The sequence below is a fragment of the Camelina sativa genome, chromosome 9, assembly GCF_030686135.1.
Source record: "Camelina sativa cultivar CO46 ecotype springtype chromosome 9, ASM3068613v1".
NCBI classification, from domain to species: Eukaryota; Viridiplantae; Streptophyta; class Magnoliopsida; order Brassicales; family Brassicaceae; genus Camelina; species Camelina sativa.
The window spans coordinates 16,935,145-16,958,440 of NC_141888.1; the positions used below are offsets into that span (position 1 = coordinate 16,935,145).

The window sequence follows — 23,296 nt, forward strand, 5'->3', positions numbered from 1 at the left end:
ACTATCCATTGGGTGATAAAGACATCTTATTATATTATACTTTCTGTAGGCAGATGAGGTCCTTTAGACTTGTACCATTTGGAGACCAAAAAAGTGTACACAGAGACAGGATTTAGGTAAACAAGTCTCGATTTAGTGATGAAAGCGATGTCCACACTGCCTTGAAGATCTCGAATCAGGGTCGTCAAAATATTTGTCCTTTTTATGTATGTGGACGAGGAATATTCCGTATACACTTAAGTAGAGCCGTGCTTATGGTGTTAGCAAAAAGGCATTTGCCTACAGCCACCAAATTTTTTTTTTTTGACATTTAGGCCACATTTTGCCTTAAGCCACCAGGTGCCTGAGCACGGACGCACCGATAAGTGATTACACAGACAGAGAAAGAAAGAGAAAAAAGAAAAAAGGAGAGAGAATGAGCTTGGTTTTCGCAATTAATGGGCAAAGGTTCGACCTTGAGCTCTCCTCCGTTGACCCTTCAACAACTTTGTTGGAGTTCCTTCGTTACCAGACTCCTTTCAAGAGTGTTAAGCTCAGCTGCGGCGAAGGTGATTACTTGATTATCTCTTTTCTTCTTCTTTTTCACTGTAGTGTTCTTTGTCTCATATTGTGTTATTGTTGTTGTTTTGGTTCAGGAGGATGTGGTGCTTGTGTTGTTCTTCTTTCCAAGTACGATCCTGTTCTACAACAAGTAGAAGATTTCACTGTCAGCTCTTGTCTCACCCTTCTCTGCAGTATAAACCACTGCAGCATTACGACTTCAGAAGGACTTGGGAACAGCAGAGACGGTTTCCACCCGGTTCACAAGCGATTATCCGGTTTCCACGCCTCTCAGTGTGGTTTCTGCACACCAGGGATGTCTGTTTCTCTCTTCTCTGCACTCTTAGACGCTGACAAGTCTCATTCTTCCGAGCTTACGGTTGTCGAAGCAGAGAAGGCTGTCTCGGGAAACTTATGTCGGTGCACTGGCTACCGTCCGATTGTTGATGCTTGCAAGAGCTTTGCTTCGGATATTGACATTGAGGATCTTGGACTCAACTCTTTCTGTAGGAAAGGGGATAAGGATTCTATTAAGAGCTTACCTCGATTTGATAGTGAGAAGCGTGTCTATACATTTCCGGAGTTTCTCAAGGATGAGATTAAGTCTACGAATTCAGGGATGTACCGATGGTGCAGTCCAGCGAGTGTTGAGGAACTCCATAGCTTATTGGTAGGTTACAATGCTAATGGTATTGGAGTTTCGATGAAACTGGTTGCTGGTAACACAAGTATGGGATACTATAAGGATGAAAGAGAGCAGAGTTATGAAAAATACGTAGATATAACTCGAATCCCGCAGCTGAAAGAGATAAGCGAGAAACCGAATGGGGTTGAGATAGGATCAGTGGTATCAATCTCTAAAGTTATTGCTGCTTTGAAGGAGATTAGGGTCTCACCGGAAGTGGAGAAGATATTTGGAAAACTTGCTACTCATATGGAAAAGATCGCCGCGAGATTTATCAGGAACTTAGGTAGCATTGGGGGAAACCTTGTAATGGCTCAGAGGAAACAGTTTCCTTCCGACATGGCCACCATACTTCTTGCAGCTGGTGCATTTGTTAACATAATGAGCTTGCCAAGAGGACTTGAAAAGCTAACACTGGAAGAGTTTCTCCAAGGATCTCCTCTTGAGGCTCATGATCTGGTTGTGAGTATTGAAATTCCATTTTGGCATTCTGAAACAAACTCTGAATTGCTCTTTGAAACCTATCGAGCTGCACCGCGTCCAAATGGAAACGCTCTGGCTTACCTGAATGCTGCTTTCTTAGCTCAAGTGAAGGATACAACGGTAGTTAACTGTAGATTGGCTTTCGGGGCTTACGGGACCAAACACGCCATTAGGTGCAAGGAAATTGAAGAGTTTCTGTCTGGTAAAGTAATCACTGACAAAGTTCTGTATGAGGCTATTACCTTACTTGGGAATGTCGTGGTACCTGAAGGCGGTACAAGCAATCCTGCTTACAGTTCAAGCTTGGCGCCAGGCTTCCTTTTCGAGTTCCTTTACACCTTAACAACTCACCATACTACAGATAAACCTTCAAATGGTTATAACTTGGATCCACCAAAACCATTACCAATGTTGTCTTCTTCACAACATGTTCCTATAACCAATGAATATAATCCGGTTGGTCAACCTGTTACTAAAGCTGGAGCTTCCCTTCAGGCTTCTGGTGAGGCTGTTTATGTGGATGATATACCATCTCCCACAAACTGCCTCTACGGAGCATTCATCTATAGCACAAAGCCATTCGCACGGATAATAGGTATTCATTTCAAAGAAAATTTGGTACCTCATGGAGTTGTTGCAGTTATTTCTTGCAAGGATGTTCCTAAAGGTGGGGAAAATGTGGGTATGAAGACTGGATTAGGTTCAGTTCGCTTATTCGCAGAGGATTTCACCATTAATGTAGGCGAATGCATCGCCCTTGTGGTAAGTCCAGTCCTATTTTTCCATTAGTTCAATTGCATAACACCAGGTGCAGTTTTAGCACCAGTTTGTTTTCGCAGGTTGCAGATACGCAGAGACATGCGGATGCTGCAGCAAATCTTGCAGTCGTTGAATACGAAACAGAGGGTTTGGAACCACCAATCTTATCTATAGAAGACGCGGTCAAGAAATCTAGTATGTTCGACATTATCCCTATCTTTTACCCACAACAAGTTGGTGACACATCAAAAGGAATGGCTGCAGCTGATCATCGAATTCTCAGCTCGGAAGTATGTAACGTAGTTGTCTTCCAAAGTTTGAAGCTAAATCTTTGATATCTATATCTTTATTACTTTTGATGTGAAACAGATACGTCTTGGCTCGCAATACTTCTTTTACATGGAGACGCAAACAGCTCTTGCAGTGCCAGATGAAGACAACTCAATTGTAGTATATAGTTCAAGTCAGACCCCTCAGTACGTACACACCTCTATCGCTACTTGCCTAGGCATCCCTGAAAACAACGTCCGTGTCATAACCAGACGTGTCGGTGGAGGTTTTGGAGGAAAAGCTGTCATGTCAATGCCAGTAATTTTTTCACAAACTGACCTCTTTTATTATTTTTTATTTTCCTCACTTCCTGAAGGAAATGGACCAAATATGTCAACTGTCTCAGGTTGCAACAGCTTGCGCGGTTGCTGCTACTAAACTGCAGCGTCCTGTGAGGACTTATGTAAACCGCAAGACCGATATGATAATGACTGGTGGGAGGCATCCAATGAAGATAACGTTCAGTGTGGGATTCAAATCCACAGGGAAGATCACAGCCTTGGAGCTAGAAATACTAATTGATGCAGGGGCTACTCTTGGTTTTAGTACGTTAATTTCAGCAAATATCATAGGGGCGCTAAAGAAGTACAACTGGGGCGCTTTATCTTTTGATATTAAACTTTGTAAAACAAATCTTCTAAGCAGAGCAATCATGAGAGCCCCTGGGGACGTGCAGGGTACATATATCGCTGAAGCCATCATCGAAAATGTAGCGTCTAGCCTCTCCTTGGAGGTTGATACAATAAGAAAGATTAATTTCCATACATATGAGAGCTTAGCCCTGTTCTACAAGGATAGTGCTGGTGAACCACATGAGTACACTTTGTCTTCGATGTGGGATAAGGTTGGCGTATCCTCAAACTATGATGAGCGGGTTTCAGTTGTCAGAGAGTTCAACGACTCTAACATGTGGAGAAAACGAGGGATATGCCGATTACCCATCATTTATCAGGTTTCCATGTTTGCAACTCCAGGGAGAGTAAGTGTTTTAAGCGATGGAACAGTTGTTGTTGAGGTTGGTGGAATCGAGCTAGGACAAGGAATATGGACAAAGGTGAAGCAGATGACTAGTTATGTTCTCGGTATGCTACAATGCGATGGAACCGAAGATCTCTTGGAGAAGACAAGGGTTGTACAATCAGATACATTGAGCATGGTCCAAGGGAATTTCACAGGAAGTAGCACAACATCGGAGGGTAGCTGCGCAGCTGTTCGTCTCTGCTGCGAAACCTTAGTCAAAAGATTGAAACCTTTGATGGAGAGATCGGGTGGTCCAATCAGCTGGAACAAGTTGATCTCTCAGGTATTCTTCCTTGATTTTCTGCTTATTTCTGGTGCAACAAATTAAGGATTAAGCTTCTCGTTATATCCATACGCAGGCTTATGCTCAGTCTGTGAACTTATCAGCTAGTGACTTATATACTCCAGAAGAATTTCCCATGCGGTACCTTAACTATGGTGTTGCTGTCAGCGAGGTAAGCTTTGTTTTCCTTCCCCAAAAAATCTTGAAATTTGGATGAAGGATGAGTAACTTTGGTGCTTCATTGATGTTAATATAGGTTGAAGTAGACCTTGTGACGGGACAAACTACGGTTCTACAGACAGATATCTTATATGACTGTGGAAAAAGCCTCAATCCCGCTGTCGATTTAGGACAGGTATTAATAAATAAATAAAGCACACAAAGCAAATGAAAATTCTTTTGTAATGTGTTTCTGTCTAAATCTTCTTCAGATTGAAGGATCTTTTGTGCAAGGACTTGGGTTTTTCATGCTTGAAGAGTACATAACAGATTCAGAAGGACTGGTTTTGACAGACAGCACATGGACATACAAGATTCCGACCGTTGACACCATTCCTAGAAGGTTCAACGTCGAACTACTAAACAGTGGATGCCATGAAAAACGCGTACTCTCTTCTAAAGGTCAGTCACTCGTTAGTTAACAAAAAAACATTTCAAAAACTTGCAATCAACATTTTCGATCATATCGTTTAGTCTTAAGTGCAGCCTCGGGAGAGCCTCCGTTGCTACTGGCAGCTTCGGTGCACTGTGCCACCAGACAAGCCGTTAAAGAAGCACGCAAACAGCTATGCATGTGGAAAGGTAAGGATGGTTCCTCCAGTTCAACGTTTCAGTTGCCTGTTCCGGCTACAATGCCGGTTGTGAAGGAGCTCTGCGGTCTAGATATCATTGAAAGTTATTTGGAGTGGAAATTATGCGCAAACTCAAAATTGTGAGCAATAACTAATTTATCTCTCTACTTGTTTCCAACTATAGCATAGAGATTGACTTCTATCACTGTGTAGGAATATTTTCATTGTGCTCTGTTTCCTTCTATCAAAATACTCAAAAGCCAATTCAAAATTATAAATTATAAATGATGTAGCAATTATGCTTGACAAATACAAAATTCTCTTCAAATGTTAAATTAAAGAACAGACATAACGAAGGAAAATTCTGAGCAATTGAGTAAAGGGGAAATGAGGATTGAACAAACTACCTGTGTAAGAGAAGAGAAGAAAACAACAAGAAGCTGCCCCTAAGCCCGAATCAAATACAAGAGGTCTACGGAAGCTACCATCGATCCCAGTAAACACCATCAAGCATAATAGATTCCAAGCTCGACAGTATCCAGCTTTGACCTTGACCATATCAACTGATACTACTACCGTTCATAGCTCCATGCATACTCTCCATTGTAGTGAGATCTGCCATGCCTTGATGGTGCAGGTTCATAACTGTGATTCTGATAAGGTTGCCACCTTGATGGTGAAGGACCCGAGCGATGCCCACCAGAACTGAATCTTGGCGATTTATAGTCATTACCCCTATGTCTACTGGATGGCCTAAGGTTATATCCCGATGGTGTAATGGGAGACTTTGGCCTACTCATCTTTCCTCTTTGGAAAGGTTCTTCTTCTGGTTCCTCTGCGGTCCAACCGCCTCGGTGTTTTCGTTTCCGTGGTGAAGTCTGGGACTGTTCTTCTTTATGCGATTTTTTATGCTTCTTAGTCTTCCCATTGGATTCATAGGGAGTAGATTTGTGTTCCGAGTTCTCTTTATTTTTCTTGCGAGATTTATGCGATGTTGTAGATGTATCACGGTCCCTCTATATGTAGCAAAAAGGCAACACTGTGAGTCATTATAACATGAGAGAAAACAAAAGAAGCGAAGAGCTCAAAGCACCAAATGTAGAGAGAAATAGAGCCTACCTGGGAGGAAATGGGGCATTCACGAGCGAAATGTCCTACTCTATCACAATTGAAGCATACACTTGGTGAATCTCTTCTCTGTGAAAAGCTCACACTGGAAGAGTTAGGGCAGTCGCGCTTCAAATGCCCTTCTCCCCCACACTTAAAGCATGATGGACTGACAGAATCATTTTCGTTGCTTTCATCATAGTGTCTACCACATGCCTGGAGAGAATTATTTTAATTAGATAATAAGTTCTGCATCTTTATTGTAACTAAAATGAAAATAGATCAATTCTGTTTAGAGAGGCACACTCAATCGACAGTGTGGCTAATTCAGAATCAGAATCTCAATAACTTACCAGTCCAGTATGACCCAGTTGACCACATCTGTAGCAAGATACAGCCCATGACGGTGAATTACCAGGTTCCACACAACATAGATGGCCAAAGTTTTTACAGACATAGCATTGTATATCCTGGTCAAAGTAAATACAACAAGATATACAATCAGAGAAGATATATCCTCAGGTTAAGGAAAGTCGAGAAAAAAATGATATATCCAGACATGGTCATGATCTGTTCCTTTTCGTGTAAAGGGTCTTCTTGTTGATTGAAATTTTAAAACAACAATAAGAAAATAACAGAAGGAATAAGAAATGAATCATATGCTTCTTTATCGAATTCTGACATGAAGTTGTTTTAGGTATGCAAATCATCAGATGTTGCAGGGAAAGTTGAAAGCCAACTGAAACTAGTGATAAGGCCAATGTACTCGAGTCCTCCGATTCATGGTGCATCAATCGTGGCTGTAATCCTCCGAGATAGGAATTTGTTCAACGAATGAATTTCAAGAAAACAAAATTACCTTCAAATCTTCCTGAGAGTAGTCATACGTGCACAAAATCATGTCATGTCCAAAGTCTCCACATCTTAAACATAGAGCTCCTTTAGACCCGCTTTTGTACTTATTCGGACAATCTTTAGCTCGGTGTCCACTTTTTTTGCATATGTAACAATCATGTCCCTGTCAAAATAAGGAAAAAAATTAGTCAGCAACCCAATGCAACAAAAATAGCTCTAAAAAGTTGTATGGTCTACCAAAATCAAACTTAAAAACCGCACCTTTGAACATTGCCTTGCACCATGTTCCAAACTCCCACATATAAAGCAAGGCTTCCTACGCTTGGTAGGAGTTGGACAATTGACAGTTATATGACCTTGCTCCCCACAACTATAACAACTCATCCAACCTGCATCAGGAGGATCAAAGTATCTTGCTCCACGCTGAGATAACACAAGACCCCAACAATGGTCATTACCACAGAGATGTATACTGTTACCCAAAAGTAAAAAAAAAAAAAAAAAAAAAGGAAGAGAAAGGCAGTGATTCATTCAATCAACTCACAAGAAGCTTTTTCAAAACCAAATTGCTAGATGGTTCTCCATCTTTTGGTTCAGCAGATCTCTCAACCTCATCATGTTCATGTTCATCTTCACCTTCACCTTTTACTACATCCTCCACCACCTTCTTCTCCTCATCTTGGTCTTTCCAAACAATAGGCTGATACAAAATTTAGCAAAAAAATATCGAGAGGCATTAAACACACAAAAGCATCAAACTTTCCTATTGCAAATAGTAGGAAATTTAAAGCTACAGTAGAGCAATTAAGAGAGACTACAATAATAACTGAAACTGAAATGAGAAGAAGATATATAGAAGAGAATCCTTCATACTGACAATTTCGTTAGCAGCTTCTAACTTATTTCTCTTAATCTTCTTCTTCTTCTTCTTACTACTCTCAGAGTCCTTTTTAACCTTAGACGTTCCTCCATTAACCATCACAGTACTAACTACACCAGAATCAGAGAGATCCGAATCAACCTTGTTCCCAACATCACGCCTCGATAAAGCCTTCTCTAATATCTTCAAGCTCAGATCTTCATTAGCCTCTTCATCATCGTCGACATCTCTCTCTTCCTCGTCTTCGCCGTCATCAAAAACAAATTTTTCATCTTTATGCTTCGGCATGACTAAAAAATATCAAAACCCAAATCCAATTCTACACCTAGAAGTCGAATTGAGCGGCTTAATCGGCCAAGGGTTTCCAATAATTTATTTCGAAAGTTCGAATTTTTTAGTGGGATACGGCCGGCGGAGGAAGAAGAAGAAGACTAAAGGGTAGGGTTTTTTATTGTTGAGTTTACAGTTTTACCCCTGAGATAATTAATTTTTTTTTTTTACATGGCAACTTCAACAAGTGCAACGGTTGAGAAAATTACCAATAATAATTGCATAGTTCAAAATTACGAATGTCACCAATTTTTTTAATTTTTTTTTTTTTTCAACCAAACATTAATAAATTAAATTAAAAGAGAATTCCTAGGTTGGTTAGCCAAACCGAAGGAAAAAAGTTTACAAAAGAAATTTTTGAAACTAAAGTTTTTGAAGAACGAGCTAAACAATCTGCCCTTGCGTTAGACTCACGAGGGATCCTGTTCAGAAAGAAGGAAGGTAAAGATGATCTGATCCAAGAGAAGTCCTCCAGTAGGTTTGAGAAAGCGGGCCAGTCGTCAGGCTTTTGCACCATCGCGAGTAACTCTGCACAATCCATCTCAAAAACTTGACAATCTACCCCTTCCTCCAATAGAGACTCCATAGTTTTGAAGCTCCGCATGTAAGAGAGTAAGGCCGCGTCGCTGGCTCCAGACTCCCAGAAGAAGCGTCATATCATCACCACTACAAAACCACCACCCCAAACCCTGAAAAACATCCGAACTTTTCCATGAACCATCAATCTGACAACGGGGAGAAGACTCCCTATCTTCCAAAGAATCCGGAGGATTTGAAAATCTCCCGGTATAAGATTTGGCGTCATCCCACAATAATTTTTCATTAATCGCCTGATTTAAAATATTTTATCGGCTCTACCTCCACTCCCTGAAAAACGTTTTTGTTCATATCTTTCCATACTGACCAAAGTATCCATGGAAGACGAAAAGTGATATCAGAAATCCCCGAATGCGATGCCGACCGCCAATATATAAAATCCAGATTCGCATAGATTGAAGCATATGGAAAGCCTTCCGGATCTAACGATAAAGGAGATAGCTCCCATATACTTTGCGAGCGCGGGCACTCAAAAAGAGCGTGATTGATGGTCTCTATTGCTGAATCACACCGTTTACACAGGGTATCACAACGGACACCTCGATGCGCAAGTCGTTCCAATATAGGGAGAGTACCAGAAGTGATCTGCCAGAAGAAATGTTGAACCTTCGAGGGCACCTCAAGTTTCCACGCTTGGGCTCGAAGAGCCATACACGTAGGTCCGTATTCAATGTCCGCAATTAATTCCTGAGCTAACCGATAACCTGATTTCACCGAATACTTGTCTGACTTAGTAAAATGTGATACTAGGCGGTCTGGTTTATAAAATTTATTGACTGCTATACTCCGAATAATCGGTATCCACCGGATCGAAAAAATCCTCTAGTATAGGTAAATGCCAATCCTTCGTAGATGGATTAATTAAATGGTTAACCATCAAACTCGGAAGCAACCATCGACCTCGACCATTAGCTGGTCTTGGACAAATATCTGGTAATCACGGATCACACCAAACCGAGATAGAACAGCCAGAGCCTATCGCCCACCTCGCGCCATGCTCCACCAGTGCCATGGTTGAATAGATACTCCTCCAAGCGAAGGAAATGTTATATGGTTTTTTAGCCATAAGAGGATGTTTATTCCTAAAATATCGGCCCCTCATTACCCGAGCCATCAAGGAAGTCGGATAATGAATAAGACGCCAGAACTGTTTCACCAGCATAGCGTCAATAAATTGCTCCAGAGCTCTAAAACCTAGACCCCCTTCACACTTATCTTTACACATTTTATCCCAAACTACCCAATGCATACCGCGAGCCTCATCATTCGACTTCCACCAGAAGGTGGAAATAGCACTCGTTAATTTGGATGTCAGTTCGTGCGGTAATTTATAACACGACATAACATGGGTAGGAAGTGCTATTGCCACCGACTTAATCATAATCTCCTTGCCCCCCTTCGATAAATACTTCGCAGACCAACCATTTACTCGGTCATCCAACTGATCCTTAACATAGCTAAAAACCTTAGTTTTTGAACCCTGGAGGCTTTCAGGGATACCCAAATACGAATCCATACCACCCTCTTTAGAAATACCAATAACGGATTTTAAGTGAGATCGTATATCCGATGGGACCTTTTTACCAAACATAATAGAAGATTTATCCAGATTAACTTCTTGTCCTGAGGCTTTACCATAATCCCCTATTATTTCCATTACCTTCCTACACTCAGTGGCCTCTGCTTTGCAGAAAAACAGACTATCATCAGCAAATAACAAGTGCGAAATAGTAGGACTATCACGGACAATTGTGATACCCGTTAGTTTCTTTTCCCGTTCAGCCTTCTTAATAGTTGCTATCAAAAGCTTTGGACATAGAATGAACAGATACGGTGACAAAGGATCCCCCTGACGTAAACCCCTTTGGGGAATAATAGAACCCTGGGGCTGACTGTAACGCCCTCAAACCATACTATGACCACGAAGGCCATCGGACAGCCCCGGGACGCCACTAAGGAAACATTCACCAACGATCCGGCCGGGTGCAAGAACAAATCGGGACCCTTGGCCAGTCTATCGGGGAGGTTCCCGACCACACGACACGTCCTTAAGGCTTTGCAACCCTACAGACACGCCGTGCGCTGAGCCGACTCGGACAAAGTCTATATCAGTACCACTCGTCCGATTAAAAGAAATCCGATTACATTGCTAAGTAAAAAGAGTTTGTTACAAACGATTAACAAAAGGTTGTAGAGTTTTTAGATACGGCTTAGTGCCAAAGTTTAATTTGAAATAAACATACTTGTATTTTACAATAGACACAAAATAAAAACTACTCCGGGTTCCTATCGTTCACCACGCCCTCTAGTTCCCTCTAGGGTTACCTGCACCACAAATAATTATAATAAGTAATATAAGATTACTTAGTGAGCTCAGGGTTCCTGCAAAGAATTAATCCCCAAACCCCATCAACAAACAACATGCAAGCATATACGAACAACATGCGAGCATAAACAAACAACATGTGAGCGAAGCAAATAACATGCAAGCAAGCAAACAATAGAACAACAATCAGAGATGACATGCGGAAGCTTATGAGCTAAGCAAAATATGCTAGCAAGCAAATACAACAACATGCAACAACATGCAACAACACTAACTTGAAATAAAACAAGAGTTTTAACAAGTTCTAATTTATTGAATCTGGTATGCATCCTTTCCGTATCCCCTAGAACATTCGTTTTACAACCACATAGGCATGTAATTGGACTTCACCCAAAACCACACCATCGTGTAGACAGCCTCGGCCAGGGTAGCGAGTCCAGTAACCTCCGAGCTCTTCGTAACCAACCCTACAAACACACGAACATGGGTTGCATGTCGCGGTTGCATGTGGTACGGAAGGGGAAAGATAGCAATACCAAGTCATACTACGCATAGCCGGAATTTCTCGTGGACTAAAGCGCATTAAGACCTCACCGAAATTGATACTTGAGTTTATATGGTTTTTAAGCTCATAACTTTTCAAGTATCTTAACTAGTTATCACCCATGTCACTAGAACATTTCGATCTAGCAACTGGTGTAACCTCACCGCGCATGCATTTAAACAAGAAAATCACAAAAGAATTTCAAGTAAATGCAACTAAATGCTTCATGCAAACCGTGCACTAGATGGATGTCTTTAATTCCCCATCTAGTCCGGCAATATATGTGCATGAACTCACAGTAAACCGTCGATGATCGGTCTCCTTTGGTGAAGCTTCTCTCACGGCACAATCAGATCTCCCCTTCGGTTGAAATCGATTTCCTTATCGATTCAACTTGTGGTTGATAGTCTCGTCTTGCGTCTTCTCTTCTTTCCTTCTTCTCTTTCACGAACTCGCCCACTCTTTTCCTTCTTCTCTTTCGCTCACTTTTCTCTCTCAATTTCTCTCCTTACCCCTTGTGACTTTGTGCGAAAATGAGAGAGGTGAGTCTCTATTTATAGAGAACTTGGGCGGTGGAGATAGCCAATGCATGTGGAGTGCTCACTCTTTCTTAGTTGTTATTAGTGCATGCCTTAACACTTGTGAGGAAGTAGATTAAGCCACCTTGATTCCCACTAATTCTTCCTTGAATTCTTTAATTCCCCACTAGGCTCCACTTGATTAAATTAATCCCACTAAGCTCCACTTGATTAAGTTAATCCCACTAAGCTCCACTAACCCTTCTTGATTTGTTTAATCTTTCCACAAAATTCCACTAACTCTTCCTCGATTAAAATAATCACCACTTTCTCTTGACTTAGTCGATTTTTAGTGAAGGAAGATTTTCTTGTGGTTCGGTTAGCATCTCTCGATCAATCGTCGTCGACTCTCGGCAATACTCGGTCCGTCTCGGTACTCTCGACAACTTTCCTCGGACGCTCTCGACAGTTCTCGACAACTTTTTTCGGATATCCTCGGTCCTTCGAACATCTTCGGACAACTCGGCCATTTTTCGATCCGTCCATATTTTCTCGGACTTTTCTTTATCCAACTTTCTTTTCTCCTTGTTGGCTTCTATTTTGAAATTTACCTCTGGGTGAGGGTCATTACATTCTCCATTCAATAAAACTTGATATGACACAGAAGAAACACACCACATTATCCACAAAATCCATTTTCTGGCAAAACCTAATTTAACCAAAATCGCCTCCAAAAAATCCCATTCAACCCGATCATATGCCTTACTCATATCCGTTTTGAATGCCAGAAACTGCGCCTGACACTGTCGGTTGGTATTTAGCCCATGAAACATCTCCTGAGCGACAAGAATATTATCTGTTATTAAGCGACCAGAAACAAAGGCCGACTGAGTTTCTGAGACCAAAAGAGGTAAGAACCGTTTTAACCGAAAGCACAAAACTCTAGATATAATTTTATAACTCACATTACAAAGACTGATCGGTCTAAACTCCGCCATTCGCTGCGGTCTATCCACTTTAGGAAAAAGGCAGATATTGGTCTCATTTAAACGAGGATCAAAACGATCCGTTCGAAAAAAGTCCTGAACCAAAGCCACCAAATCCCCTTTCAAAGAAGACCAAAACCGTTGAAAGAACAAAGCTGTCATATCGTCAGATCCTGGTGTTTTCTCCGGATGCATTGCAAACAGAGCCTTACGGACTTCCGCCTCAGAAATATTCCTAGTAAGATCTCTGTTCATACTCTCCGTGATAAGTGGGTTAATTTCTTGAATCATCTCTGAGATACCATTACCAGTCGACTTCTTAAAAAGATCCTCAAAGTACTTAGTAGCAATATGCTCCATACCCGAAGGCGATTCGTTTGAAAAATTATCAGTGTCAAATAAACCAACAATCCTATTCCTTACCCGCCTTTGTTTAGTGGAGGCGTAAAACTATTTAGTATTTTTATCCCCAACTCTGAGCCAGAATTTCCTACTTTTTTGTTGCCAGTATATTTCTTCATCATGGTACGTCTCCTTTAATTTTCTTTCAATACCTCTGAGAAATCGAATCGTCCATTTTTTTATAGATAAATATACATTTTGCATAGAAATTTGAGGGAAAAGTCATATAAAAAGACAGTAAAATTAAAAAAAAAAAGTTGGATGGAACCAGCATCGGTAAGTTTCACATTCATGTGAAATTGTGAACTTTGATTTGTAATAAGTTTCACATTCATGTGAGTAAAATCAAGTTTGCATCCAAAATAAGATGTGCCATATTGCTCTTTTGGAAGAAAGAGTAACATTTAGCTTTAGATGCAAGCTAATTCGCTTAAATCTTAATTCTTTCATCAAAATCTAACAAGATAAATATATTTAAATTCCTTTTTGAGGGAGATTGTGAAACTTTCATAAAGATTAGATTACCAATGAAAAACATTTGATAACAAATATACTCCAAAATATTATTGGGCTTCAGAATTTTCCGCTATACATTTCCTCTTTTTCGAAATGAAGATAAGAGTAAGTGGCTCACAATTTAGCCAAATTTGATTGTAACTTGTAACGTTCTACTCTGGTTTTGTGACTCTGCCAATATGGCTTAAACACACTTATGTACGTATTGATTTTATAAATTTAACAAACCCCCTGAACCCTATATTTTGCATTGAAGGTGAGTAACAATGAAAACAATTGTCGCCAATGTATTTATTTTCCCACATGTATACATATTGTACCAATTTTTTTTTGGTTCAGAGAATGATTAGGGCTAGTCTTGTTCGTCAACATATATCCCATCCTTACATTGCTTCAACAATACATGAGACAGCTCAATTCTCAAACTGTCTAAACCAGTCGACGATAGTTTTCGAAAGAACTCGAGTTTCGCTAAGAGGAATGGTCTTTAGCGCCTGAGCCACAGCATCTGCAGGTGTGTAGAGAGACCCAATCTGCCATTTTGGGTCCTGGAGAGAAACAAGATGGTGAAAAAAAACCAGAACAGTGTTGTTTAACTGCAGAACTACTAGCTCTAGTATTGCTTGGTTATTACCTGTACGCAAGGTGTGAGATGGTTTCCATTCAGCCGGACCTTTTCAAGTGTACCACCAATATATTCTATCCGAGGCCTAAGGGTTTCTTCAAGCAAATCAGTCTCATCGATTGCATCCGAGTTGAATTGTACCTGCCACAAATGTTGAAGGAGACCAAGATCAAATATGAGGATTACTGGTTCCAACCAGACACAGACACAGATTAGTTATATGAGTTTTGAGTAACAAAACAGTCTTTATGTCCAATAAATTATCCATATATGTAAACCAGCGCAAATCTTGTCGGAAACAGACTCTAATAATCTCTACTCAAGATCAATGTGGACAAACACGACAGTTTGCTTAGCAGTTGGTTCACTCTTCAGTCGACCTAATTAATGTAACACCATACGTTATTCAATCAACAGACGTCCCTATAATGTGAAATGGTGTTTCTTTGAACCATAAAGCTCATATAACTCTAAATGAACTTGCATTACCAGTAAAGTGTGAGGAACATTGTAGGAGCACTTGAAACAATTGCGATTCTCAAGTGGTGACGGTCGAAATTCAGACACCCCTTGTCCAACCTTCCAAGAACAACGAATAAAGAACGAAAATTTCAAAAAAAAAGAATTATTACTAGGGCTTGGCTAATTACAAGGGAACTACAAAAGCTCATTCTTCGATATAAAGTCAAGAAGTCTTTACTGAAGAAATACCTCACCAAATACTGAGGGCAACTGATCCACCAAATTAGTAAATGACTTCAGAGCTTCTTGATCGTTATTTAGAAACGTTGTCCCAGCTGTGTCAAGTAAAAGTTTCAGCACATCACCTGTAAGTGAGCACAAGTGCAAAGATATTAGCTTCTTTTGATTCACAAGAACCATAAAAGTCTAGTCCTCCAACTTATGTCAACATAAAATCATATATCCCTGGATAAATTAGGACGCACTATCCAAGCTGAAAAAGGTTAAAGATGGATGAAACAGGACAAAATGAACACTAACTAGAGAAGTTCATTCATTCTTTGCTAAGATTCAATAAAAAAAAAAAAAAGACTGAACCTTGTTTCTACTAGCAAGCTCTAATTAATAGATTATTTGAGAGAATATTTGAATTAGACTATATAGCGTAAGTAGTAACACCTGAAGCATTTCGAGCCATTTCATATACTGGAGAAGCTTCCACGACTGGCATCATCTGCTGGATGAGAGGACCAAGCTGCAGAGGAACAGAGGAAATCTAAGATACAAGCAATCATAGTCTCATTTGTTTGGTTCATCCATCTGTAAACTACAGGATCAGATTGGCTTTCATATTATTGAAAAATCAATTCAGTTCAAGAAGCATTAGATAGCAACAAAATTCCAAACATCAATCAATATTGTGAAGATAATAGCCCCAGCACCAAGATCAGGCAAATAAGAACGTTTAGCTACTTTATTTGTATCCTGGGATCTCTTTCGGAGTCATATAATGAAGGTTTAAGTAGGAAAATGTAGGGGAACAATGACAATTAACTAATACACATTCTAAACCAAGCAAAGCTTAGGAGACTAGTCATAACCAATGGTGATATTACCTGCTCAAAATATGGAACGGCCTCTGTCGCTGATTTATTGTTGAATGAAATGATGGCATTAACCTTTCAGAAGAGATATAACATATTCGTCACACTTGCTTAGAATTAAGACAAATAAAAAGGCAACCTAACCTTTGGTATCTTGGTGATCTAATCTTTGCTGATTTTACTGATATTGAAAATTTTAGCTGACAAGTAACCTAACCTTTGGTATCTTCTCAGCAAAATAACTTCCGGTCAAAACTTGTAGCAGTGCACCATTACTGTATAAAAAGTTCACAGTGGTCCAGCATTCAGGACATAGAAAATTCATAGGGTTGAGGAAAAAATAAAAAACACATAAAGAATAAAGTGAACACATTGAATTGAGGAGAGAAGTGAAAATTTTCCCCCACCTGTGACCAACTGAGAAAACAGGAAGGTCAGCTAGATCTTGAGGATTCAAGTTTGAAGTTGGAACTCCAGATGAGACAATCGTGTCCAAGCAGGAATTGAACCTTTCATAAACCTGCTTAGCAGCTTGTTCATGATCAAATGTAACATTGTACGGCACTGATACTATTAAATACCCTTCCTTTGCCAGTAGCTCCTTGAGGTAACTAGAAATCATACACACACAAAGGAACATTTTTTGAGTTTTTAGAATAAATCATTCACACATGTATGAAACAAACGCAAGCAATTTTGAAAGAAATAAGCTGATCCAGTCACAAGAGAGATGAGACCATGACTAAATACCCCACTACCAAATTCCCAGACTAACCGATGTGGACTATACTCGTTAGATAACAAAATGTTTGCCGATGATAGATTTATGACCAAATCGCATGAGCTCATCGTCAACCATATCAATGTGATATGCCAAAAACACAGTCTTGTGCTCAAAGTTAAAAATCAAATTACACGTTGAGAGGAATGTCAAAGATTAACAAAAACAAGTTACTTCAATCTCTCATATGCACTTCATGACCCAAAACTCAGCAAATCCATGGAATTATAGAAAGCCATAGTCTACAATTACAACAGCCTTTATTCATCATCCTAAGCAGAGAAATAATGATAATTAAACTAGTCCAATTTCCTCCTCCTATAAACATCTAAACCCAGAATCATCGATAAGACTACTCTGAAGAAGAGTACCTATAGGTGAGTTCAGGTACAGCTCCGACGAAAGCACCTCCCAAGAATTTAACAATGGCACGCGGTTTCTTGAATCTAGGAGGAGGAGGGATGACCAGACAAGAGTCAAGCCTCGTGTAAACCTTATCGTTTCTGCTGCGATTGTAACTTCTTCCACTCGCAGTGACTCTGAGAGGCACGACTCGAGCTCGTCTGCGAAACAGAGTCCCCGGAACCACTTGAGTACCCAGGAAACTCGAACTGGCTAAAGCAAACTCCATATATTGCTCTCTTTTTTCTTTTCTTTTTTTGCTTCCGTACAGTTGTGGGGAAGACGAAACAAACGTAAAAGTCAAAAAAAAAAACTTGTCTAATTGCGTTAAGTAATTTTTTTGTTCTTTTTCTTTTTTTTTCTCTTTAAATTTGGTGATAAATTTTGTTGCAGCTTTAGTGAACTCAATTGGTTCCACGATTGTGAAACGAAAACGCATCTTAAGTTTGGATTCTGGCCACAGAGCTAAATCCATAAGAAATAAATAAGAAAGGTAAAAGGGTCTTTCTCTGGAACGTTTTGGTAGTTTCTTTCTTCTTACGGTTCATACAAAACAAAGTAGCAAAAGCTGCTTTACACCATGAAACACACACACAAAGAAAAAAGGTCAGACACTTTGTAATAGATTGGACTCGAGAGTGCTGGCTGCTGCTGCTTAGTGAAGGCTGCGCATGATACCGTGTATGTATCCTCCGGTCATGATGAAAGACATGATTGACACGACTCCAGCCGGAAATATCTTCTTCGATCCTATGTATCGGGTTCCCATCACCCACGTTAATGCACCCGCCATCACTTTTTTATACAACACAAACAAACACAAGTGTTAAGGCGGCAATTTTATCAGGCATTGTAAAAAGATAGAGTATCATTCATCACCATCCAAGAGTCCAACTTTTGATCCTTTTTTCAAACTAGCAAATTGTCAACTAGGATTAAGGTATGACTACCACATGTGAGAGACTTGACAGAACTACTCTGCTGTTGGATATGTTTCTCCTTACCTACGCCAATAGTTGATGCAAGAACTGGTTTTGTTGGGAGCTGTGTGAATACATACATCAGAACAGCAGCTGACAGTCCACCTGCAAGGAGTGATTTCTGGCTACCACTCTTCAGATAACCCATCAGTCCACCAACTGCATCAAAACCATTTTAACAGTTCATGGGCATTTGAGCATCACTTTCTAGGCAAGCATAACATCAGTGTTCTTATATACGCTATATCTGTGAGTCCATAATAAAATGGGAAATTAACTTCAGCTAATAATAAGCATACACAGGACAGGATACAGACTGAACGAACTTTGGATTGTGAAACTCAGCGATCTGAAACAAATTAGTAACATTATCTCATAGAAAGAATCTTAAAGGCATCAACAAGGACAGTAACCATTCAATTTGAACCTAAAGCTATGACAGTCAGATCCAAAAAAAACCTTTATTATTGCATCAAGTTATGCAGAATTCAAGTCACATCAAAACCCATCTTTAGCAAATCTGCAACAGCAACTAATCCTCTACGAACTTTTTTCTTCTCACAAAGACTAACGAGTGTGAAGATAATTCTAATTCCTAATTCATCAGTGGGAGTATCTAAAACTCCCCAAGATAAATCAACTTGTTAAAAACATTCAAAAAATGGATTCCACTGAAACACTAGAGTTCAGGAAATCATCACTGATCAGATTCTAATCCCCGATAAAGAACTGTCAAAATTTTGCTACCAGTAACTCATCAAAGTGATCCACAAACCCCAATTTGAAAATCAAACCTAAATGACGAAGCAGGTAAAACCCTAAACCCTAAAAGTGCCAACAGATGACAAAATCGAATCTCTCACCTACAACAAGATAATTGATAATCTTAGCTTCATATCCAAGTTCTAAAATCCTTATACACAACAATGGATTCCACAATGAAGATATCTCACCTCCGACAAGAAAAGCGTAACCAAGAGTCAACTTCTGCGACATAGACAAAGGCGTATTCTTCTTCCCATCACTCTCCTCCTCATCACTATCTCCTTCGTCGTCATTTCCATCGCCGCGTCCACCACCGCCGCCACCAAATTTATCACCTCCAATTCCACCACCACCTCCGTAATCGATTGTAGGCTCAACTTCAACAGCTTTGACTCCCGAAGCAACGCAGTTAGCAGTAATCGTACCGGTGATCGTCTTCTTCGAGTCAGAGGGAACTACAGCACCAAGAGGAAGTCGTCGATGACCAGATGCGAACGCCAGAGGATGAAAACCGTTGCGATTGAGGAATCTTACGCTTCGGATCGGCGAAGCCACGGAGCTATTGAGTAGGAAGAGATTGGGTCTGACGTGAAGGAGAGAGGACTGTGCAGAGGAACTCAAAACCAAATCCGCCATTTTCGTCTTCTTCGCAAGCTTCGTTTAACGACTAAATTTTTACTGATTGATTGATTGATTTCTTCTCTAATAAGCACGTTAATCAAATAATGAACCTTAACCGGCTGATTTGGTCATATCTGTAAACCGGTTTTCATTAGGACTTACTTCGGTCCAATTGGGTTCGTAAACTTCAAAGTTTGGTTTGTTCGGTTCTAAAAATTTCTAGCCAACATTGACCGGATTCGAACTTCGATTCTTCATTTGGTTCGGATCATGTAAAAATACTGAGTTCAATTCCAAATTGAAACTGAATCAACATTTTTATTGGTTTGTTCGATTTAAATTCCGGTTTTCTTATTATATAATTAATTTCAGTATGTTATGAATGATTATATTGTTGTATGGATGTACATTATCAGCCCATTAATATAAGCCCTATATCCTAATATTATAGACTTATATATATGTTATATCATATAGAACAAATTAATAATACAAAAGAACAATTCAGCGTGCTCTAAACTCTAGCCGTCGAAAAAAAAATTTCTCCGTTATGTCTCCTACCTTCAGCTACGTTTCCGACAATACACTCTTCATCTTTTAAACACTCTCTAACTATCCGATAGAGAACTCTTTAAGGCGTTGTCTCTGATCTCTCCTACACACTTGGACACTTGATATAAAAGAAAATTCTGTCGAAACTAGTCAACAGTCTCGTGTACACACGTCTCCGATCCGTCTCCGAAACCACTGAGATAAGTTTACTCTATCCATCATATAAATTAATATATGATCAGCTTTATCTCTTTGTTTGATGTGTTTATCATATTGTTGAATCATCCATTATTATTCGGTGTATTCGTTTAATCATGGCTTCACGAACTCACTGCCATCATATTAATTATTTGATTTAATTCTTTTTTTTTTTTTGAATAAAATGTAAAATTTATTCGAAAAAAACTTTTTACATCAACGTTTATCGAGAAGGTTTAAGATGTTTGAAAATTAAAATCTATCTAACAGCTTTAAGAAAAGAAAAGAAAAATTGGAGATTATCTTGTGCCTAGCCACAATTCCATTGCAGCCCTGTGTTTGCCGTTTCTTTGAGCATAGATGGAGAGCAGTCTGTCGCGAACATTCCGGTCCAGGAGCTTGATAAGCAGAGGGGCAGGGTTTCAGGTTTCCCCTTGTCTCCGGCCATTACGTTCCTTCCAGATAGTATGGACTGTGGCCTGGAAAGTATAGCGTAAGAGATATAAGGTGTCTGAGCTTTGTGTTGTATCCGTGAGTAGCGATAAGATGCATCCCCATACTGTTGAGAACCTATTGGCTAGGAGCTTTGCAGTGAGTCCAGCCCATACTTCCGTTGAGAAAGGACAGGAAAAGAATAGATGGTCTCTTGTTTCCAGAGAGCACGAGCAGAGGACATATGATGTGTTAAAATTACCACCCCAGGCTTGCATGCGGTCACCCGTTGAGAGCTTATTCAGTGTTGCTAGCCAAGATATGAAAGTATATTTCGGTGTTGCGAGAGAGAACCATATCCCTCTTGCCCAGTCTTTATGACCCTGAGACTCCCGAAGCTGCATCCAAGTCTCCTTGGTCGTAAACTTTGTAGTGAATCGACCTCCTTTCCCTTTCCATAAGACTACATCGACCGCATCAGTCGTCCCATGTGAACGTATCTCATCCAGAATAGACTCTATTTGGTTGAGATAGTCCACATGGTGCCTTCTTTTTCTATGGTCTATCGCCTCTGCAACTGTGGCATGTAACGGTATTCCCATATCAATGCAACCTCGCAGGCCTGTAATGTCCAATAAAAAACCCAAACTCGACCACTTATCATGCATCTCCCATTTCGAACCTCATATTTTACAAAATCGGATGCAATGTGCCTATACTTCAACAGTTTTTTCCACATCCAAGAACCTGCGGCAGTATTTTCTTTGATCGACCAAAAGGAGCCTTTCCGCATCAAATATGTCCTCAACCATTTTGACCAGAGCAAATTTGCAGACAACAGACGCCATATGAGTTTCAAACAGCTTACCAAGTTAGCTTCTTTGAGTGATCGTAAACCAAGTCCCCCTTCCTCGCGAGGAAGACACACATCTTTCCAAGCCACCTTCACTTTCTTAGTATTCAAGGTTGGAGCCGACCAGAAGTAAGCGGAACAGAGGCTATCAATTTCTTTAATACATGCGTTTGGGAGACGGAAAGCGGACATCCAAAAATTTATGAGGCTGTGGAGAACCAAACTGATCAGTTGCAGACGGCCTGCAAAAGATAAGTGGTGAGCTGTCCAGCTACTGATGCGTTCTTTAATGCGTGCGATGAGAGGAGCATAATCTTGCGTGGTCATTCGCTTTGTCAGAAGGGGAAGCCCGAGGTAACGTACCGGTAGAGAGCCATTTGCAAAGGGAAAAGAGTTGAGAATATCAACTTGATCCTCCTCTCTTACACCCGCCATATACAAAGTGGACTTTTCCAGACTAATCCTGAGACCAGAATAATCAGCAAACTCATCAAAAATGCGAAGAATACCTTCTATAGAGTGCTTTGTGCCATCAGCAAAGACCAACAAATCGTCAGCAAAACACAGATGAGTAAGGTGCAGATTGTGACATTTCGGGTGATAGCCAATGTGTTTGTCCAGAGCAGCCTTTTCCAACATTGCAGAGAGCACTTGCATACAAATTACAAACAAATATGGGGAGAGAGAGCAGCCTTGTCTCAAGCCTCTGGCACTCTGAAATAAGCCTGCTAACTCGCCATTTACCTGAACCGAGAAGGAGGCTGTGGTGATGCAAATTTCAATCCATTTAATAAATTGTTGTGGAAAATCCAGAGCTCTAAAAATAGTCAGAAGAAAGGTCCACTGAACTGAATCAAATGCTTTGGAAATGTCTATCTTTACTGCACTCCGTGAAGAAACCTCTTCTTTGTGATAATCCTTTACGATCTCAGAAGCAAGAAGGACATTTTCCATCAACAATCTATCTTTGACAAAAGCCGATTGTGTTGGAGAGATGAAATCGGGTAAGAGCCTTTTAAGTCGATTCGCGAGAAGCTTCGATATTACCTTATACGTCACATTGCAACAGGAGATGGGGTGATAGTCCTTCATCTCGTACACCACTTTCTTCTTCGGTATTAGAGCTAGAATAGTAGCATTAACACCCTTAGGTAGGAAGCCATACTGGAAGAAAGATTGGATGGAAATAACGAAATCCTGCTTGATGATAGACCATGTTTCCTTCAGGAATTCCACAGTGAAACCATCATGCCCTGGACTTTTCTAATGGGGCATGGAGAATAAAACTCCTTTGATTTCATCCTCTGTAACAGGAGCTTGAAGAAGTACTTTATCCCTCTCTGGACAACGATAGTGTATCAACTCACGAATGGCTTCCTCAGATAAAGCTGTTAAATGGTCTGGTTTGTGTCCCAAAAAATCTTGAAAGAAACGTGCTGCCTCCTGCTTCATCGCTTCTTGCGTATTCACCACTGTCCCATCATGACATTTTATTTTGCGTATAGCATTTCGAACCTCTCGAGCTTTAGCAGCATTGTAAAACACCTTGTTGTTACCATCCCCGACCCTC

At 40.2% G+C, this 23,296-nt stretch overlaps 4 protein-coding genes across 4 annotated transcripts; 1 reads left to right on the plus strand and 3 right to left on the minus strand.

The window, feature by feature from the left end:
- The first annotated feature begins 101 nt into the window (after window positions 1–101).
- On the plus strand, window positions 102–5,162 carry LOC104715208 (indole-3-acetaldehyde oxidase). Its single transcript, XM_087465120.1, has 10 exons — window positions 102–206; window positions 315–548; window positions 636–2,470; window positions 2,548–2,757; window positions 2,837–3,055; window positions 3,144–4,100; window positions 4,177–4,272; window positions 4,357–4,455; window positions 4,532–4,721; window positions 4,806–5,162. The coding sequence occupies exons 2-10, from the start codon at window positions 416–418 to the stop codon at window positions 5,033–5,035; spliced, it is 3,969 nt and encodes a 1,322-aa protein (XP_087321246.1). The 5' UTR covers window positions 102–206; window positions 315–415; the 3' UTR covers window positions 5,036–5,162.
- LOC104710863 (uncharacterized) lies at window positions 5,142–8,245 on the minus strand. Its single transcript, XM_087465123.1, has 7 exons — window positions 7,731–8,245; window positions 7,398–7,553; window positions 7,115–7,276; window positions 6,858–7,016; window positions 6,352–6,468; window positions 6,011–6,214; window positions 5,142–5,907 (listed from the first exon to the last, which is right to left on the minus strand). Exons 1-7 carry the CDS (start codon window positions 8,019–8,021, stop codon window positions 5,464–5,466), a joined length of 1,533 nt encoding a protein of 510 aa, XP_087321249.1. The 5' UTR covers window positions 8,022–8,245; the 3' UTR covers window positions 5,142–5,463.
- A 5,974-nt stretch (window positions 8,246–14,219) lies between these two features.
- Window positions 14,220–17,775, minus strand: LOC147938200 (uncharacterized). The gene is made up of 9 exons (XM_087466534.1): window positions 17,295–17,775; window positions 16,550–16,753; window positions 16,360–16,417; window positions 16,155–16,217; window positions 15,718–15,793; window positions 15,289–15,404; window positions 15,067–15,156; window positions 14,587–14,718; window positions 14,220–14,500 (listed from the first exon to the last, which is right to left on the minus strand). The coding sequence occupies exons 1-9, from the start codon at window positions 17,762–17,764 to the stop codon at window positions 14,366–14,368; spliced, it is 1,344 nt and encodes a 447-aa protein (XP_087322660.1). The 5' UTR covers window positions 17,765–17,775; the 3' UTR covers window positions 14,220–14,365.
- A 54-nt stretch (window positions 17,776–17,829) lies between these two features.
- On the minus strand, window positions 17,830–19,781 carry LOC147938201 (protein FATTY ACID EXPORT 2, chloroplastic). The gene is made up of 3 exons (XM_087466535.1): window positions 19,259–19,781; window positions 18,330–18,464; window positions 17,830–18,120 (listed from the first exon to the last, which is right to left on the minus strand). Exons 1-3 carry the CDS (start codon window positions 19,704–19,706, stop codon window positions 17,981–17,983), a joined length of 723 nt encoding a protein of 240 aa, XP_087322661.1. The 5' UTR covers window positions 19,707–19,781; the 3' UTR covers window positions 17,830–17,980.
- Window positions 19,782–23,296: the final 3,515 nt, after the last annotated feature.

Bases quoted from the DNA above. Each gene is read 5' to 3' on its own strand.
- LOC104710863 (XM_087465123.1), bottom strand. From the start codon at position 8,021: ATGCCGAAGCATAAAGATGAAAAATTTGTTTTTGATGACGGCGAAGAC. The intron at 7,554-7,730 runs GTCAGTATGAAG...ATTTTGTATCAG, and splicing joins TAGAAGCTGCTAACGAAATT to CCTATTGTTTGGAAAGACCA. The intron at 6,469-6,857 runs GTAATTTTGTTT...TACTTTGACCAG, and splicing joins ACTCTCAGGAAGATTTGAAG to GATATACAATGCTATGTCTG.
- LOC104715208 (XM_087465120.1), top strand. From the start codon at position 416: ATGAGCTTGGTTTTCGCAATTAATGGGCAAAGGTTCGACCTTGAGCTC. The intron at 549-635 runs GTGATTACTTGA...GTTTTGGTTCAG, and splicing joins TAAGCTCAGCTGCGGCGAAG to GAGGATGTGGTGCTTGTGTT. The intron at 3,056-3,143 runs GTAATTTTTTCA...CAACTGTCTCAG, and splicing joins AAGCTGTCATGTCAATGCCA to GTTGCAACAGCTTGCGCGGT.
- LOC147938201 (XM_087466535.1), bottom strand. From the start codon at position 19,706: ATGGCGGATTTGGTTTTGAGTTCCTCTGCACAGTCCTCTCTCCTTCAC. The intron at 18,465-19,258 runs GTGAGATATCTT...GTTTTGATGCAG, and splicing joins TTACGCTTTTCTTGTCGGAG to TTGGTGGACTGATGGGTTAT. The intron at 18,121-18,329 runs GTAAGGAGAAAC...TGTATAAAAAAG, and splicing joins TGCATCAACTATTGGCGTAG to TGATGGCGGGTGCATTAACG.
- LOC147938200 (XM_087466534.1), bottom strand. From the start codon at position 17,764: ATGCGTTTTCGTTTCACAATCGTGGAACCAATTGAGTTCACTAAAGCT. The intron at 16,754-17,294 runs GTACTCTTCTTC...TATGATTTCTAG, and splicing joins GTACCTGAACTCACCTATAG to TTACCTCAAGGAGCTACTGG. The intron at 16,218-16,359 runs GTTAGGTTACTT...CTCTTCTGAAAG, and splicing joins TTGCTGAGAAGATACCAAAG to GTTAATGCCATCATTTCATT.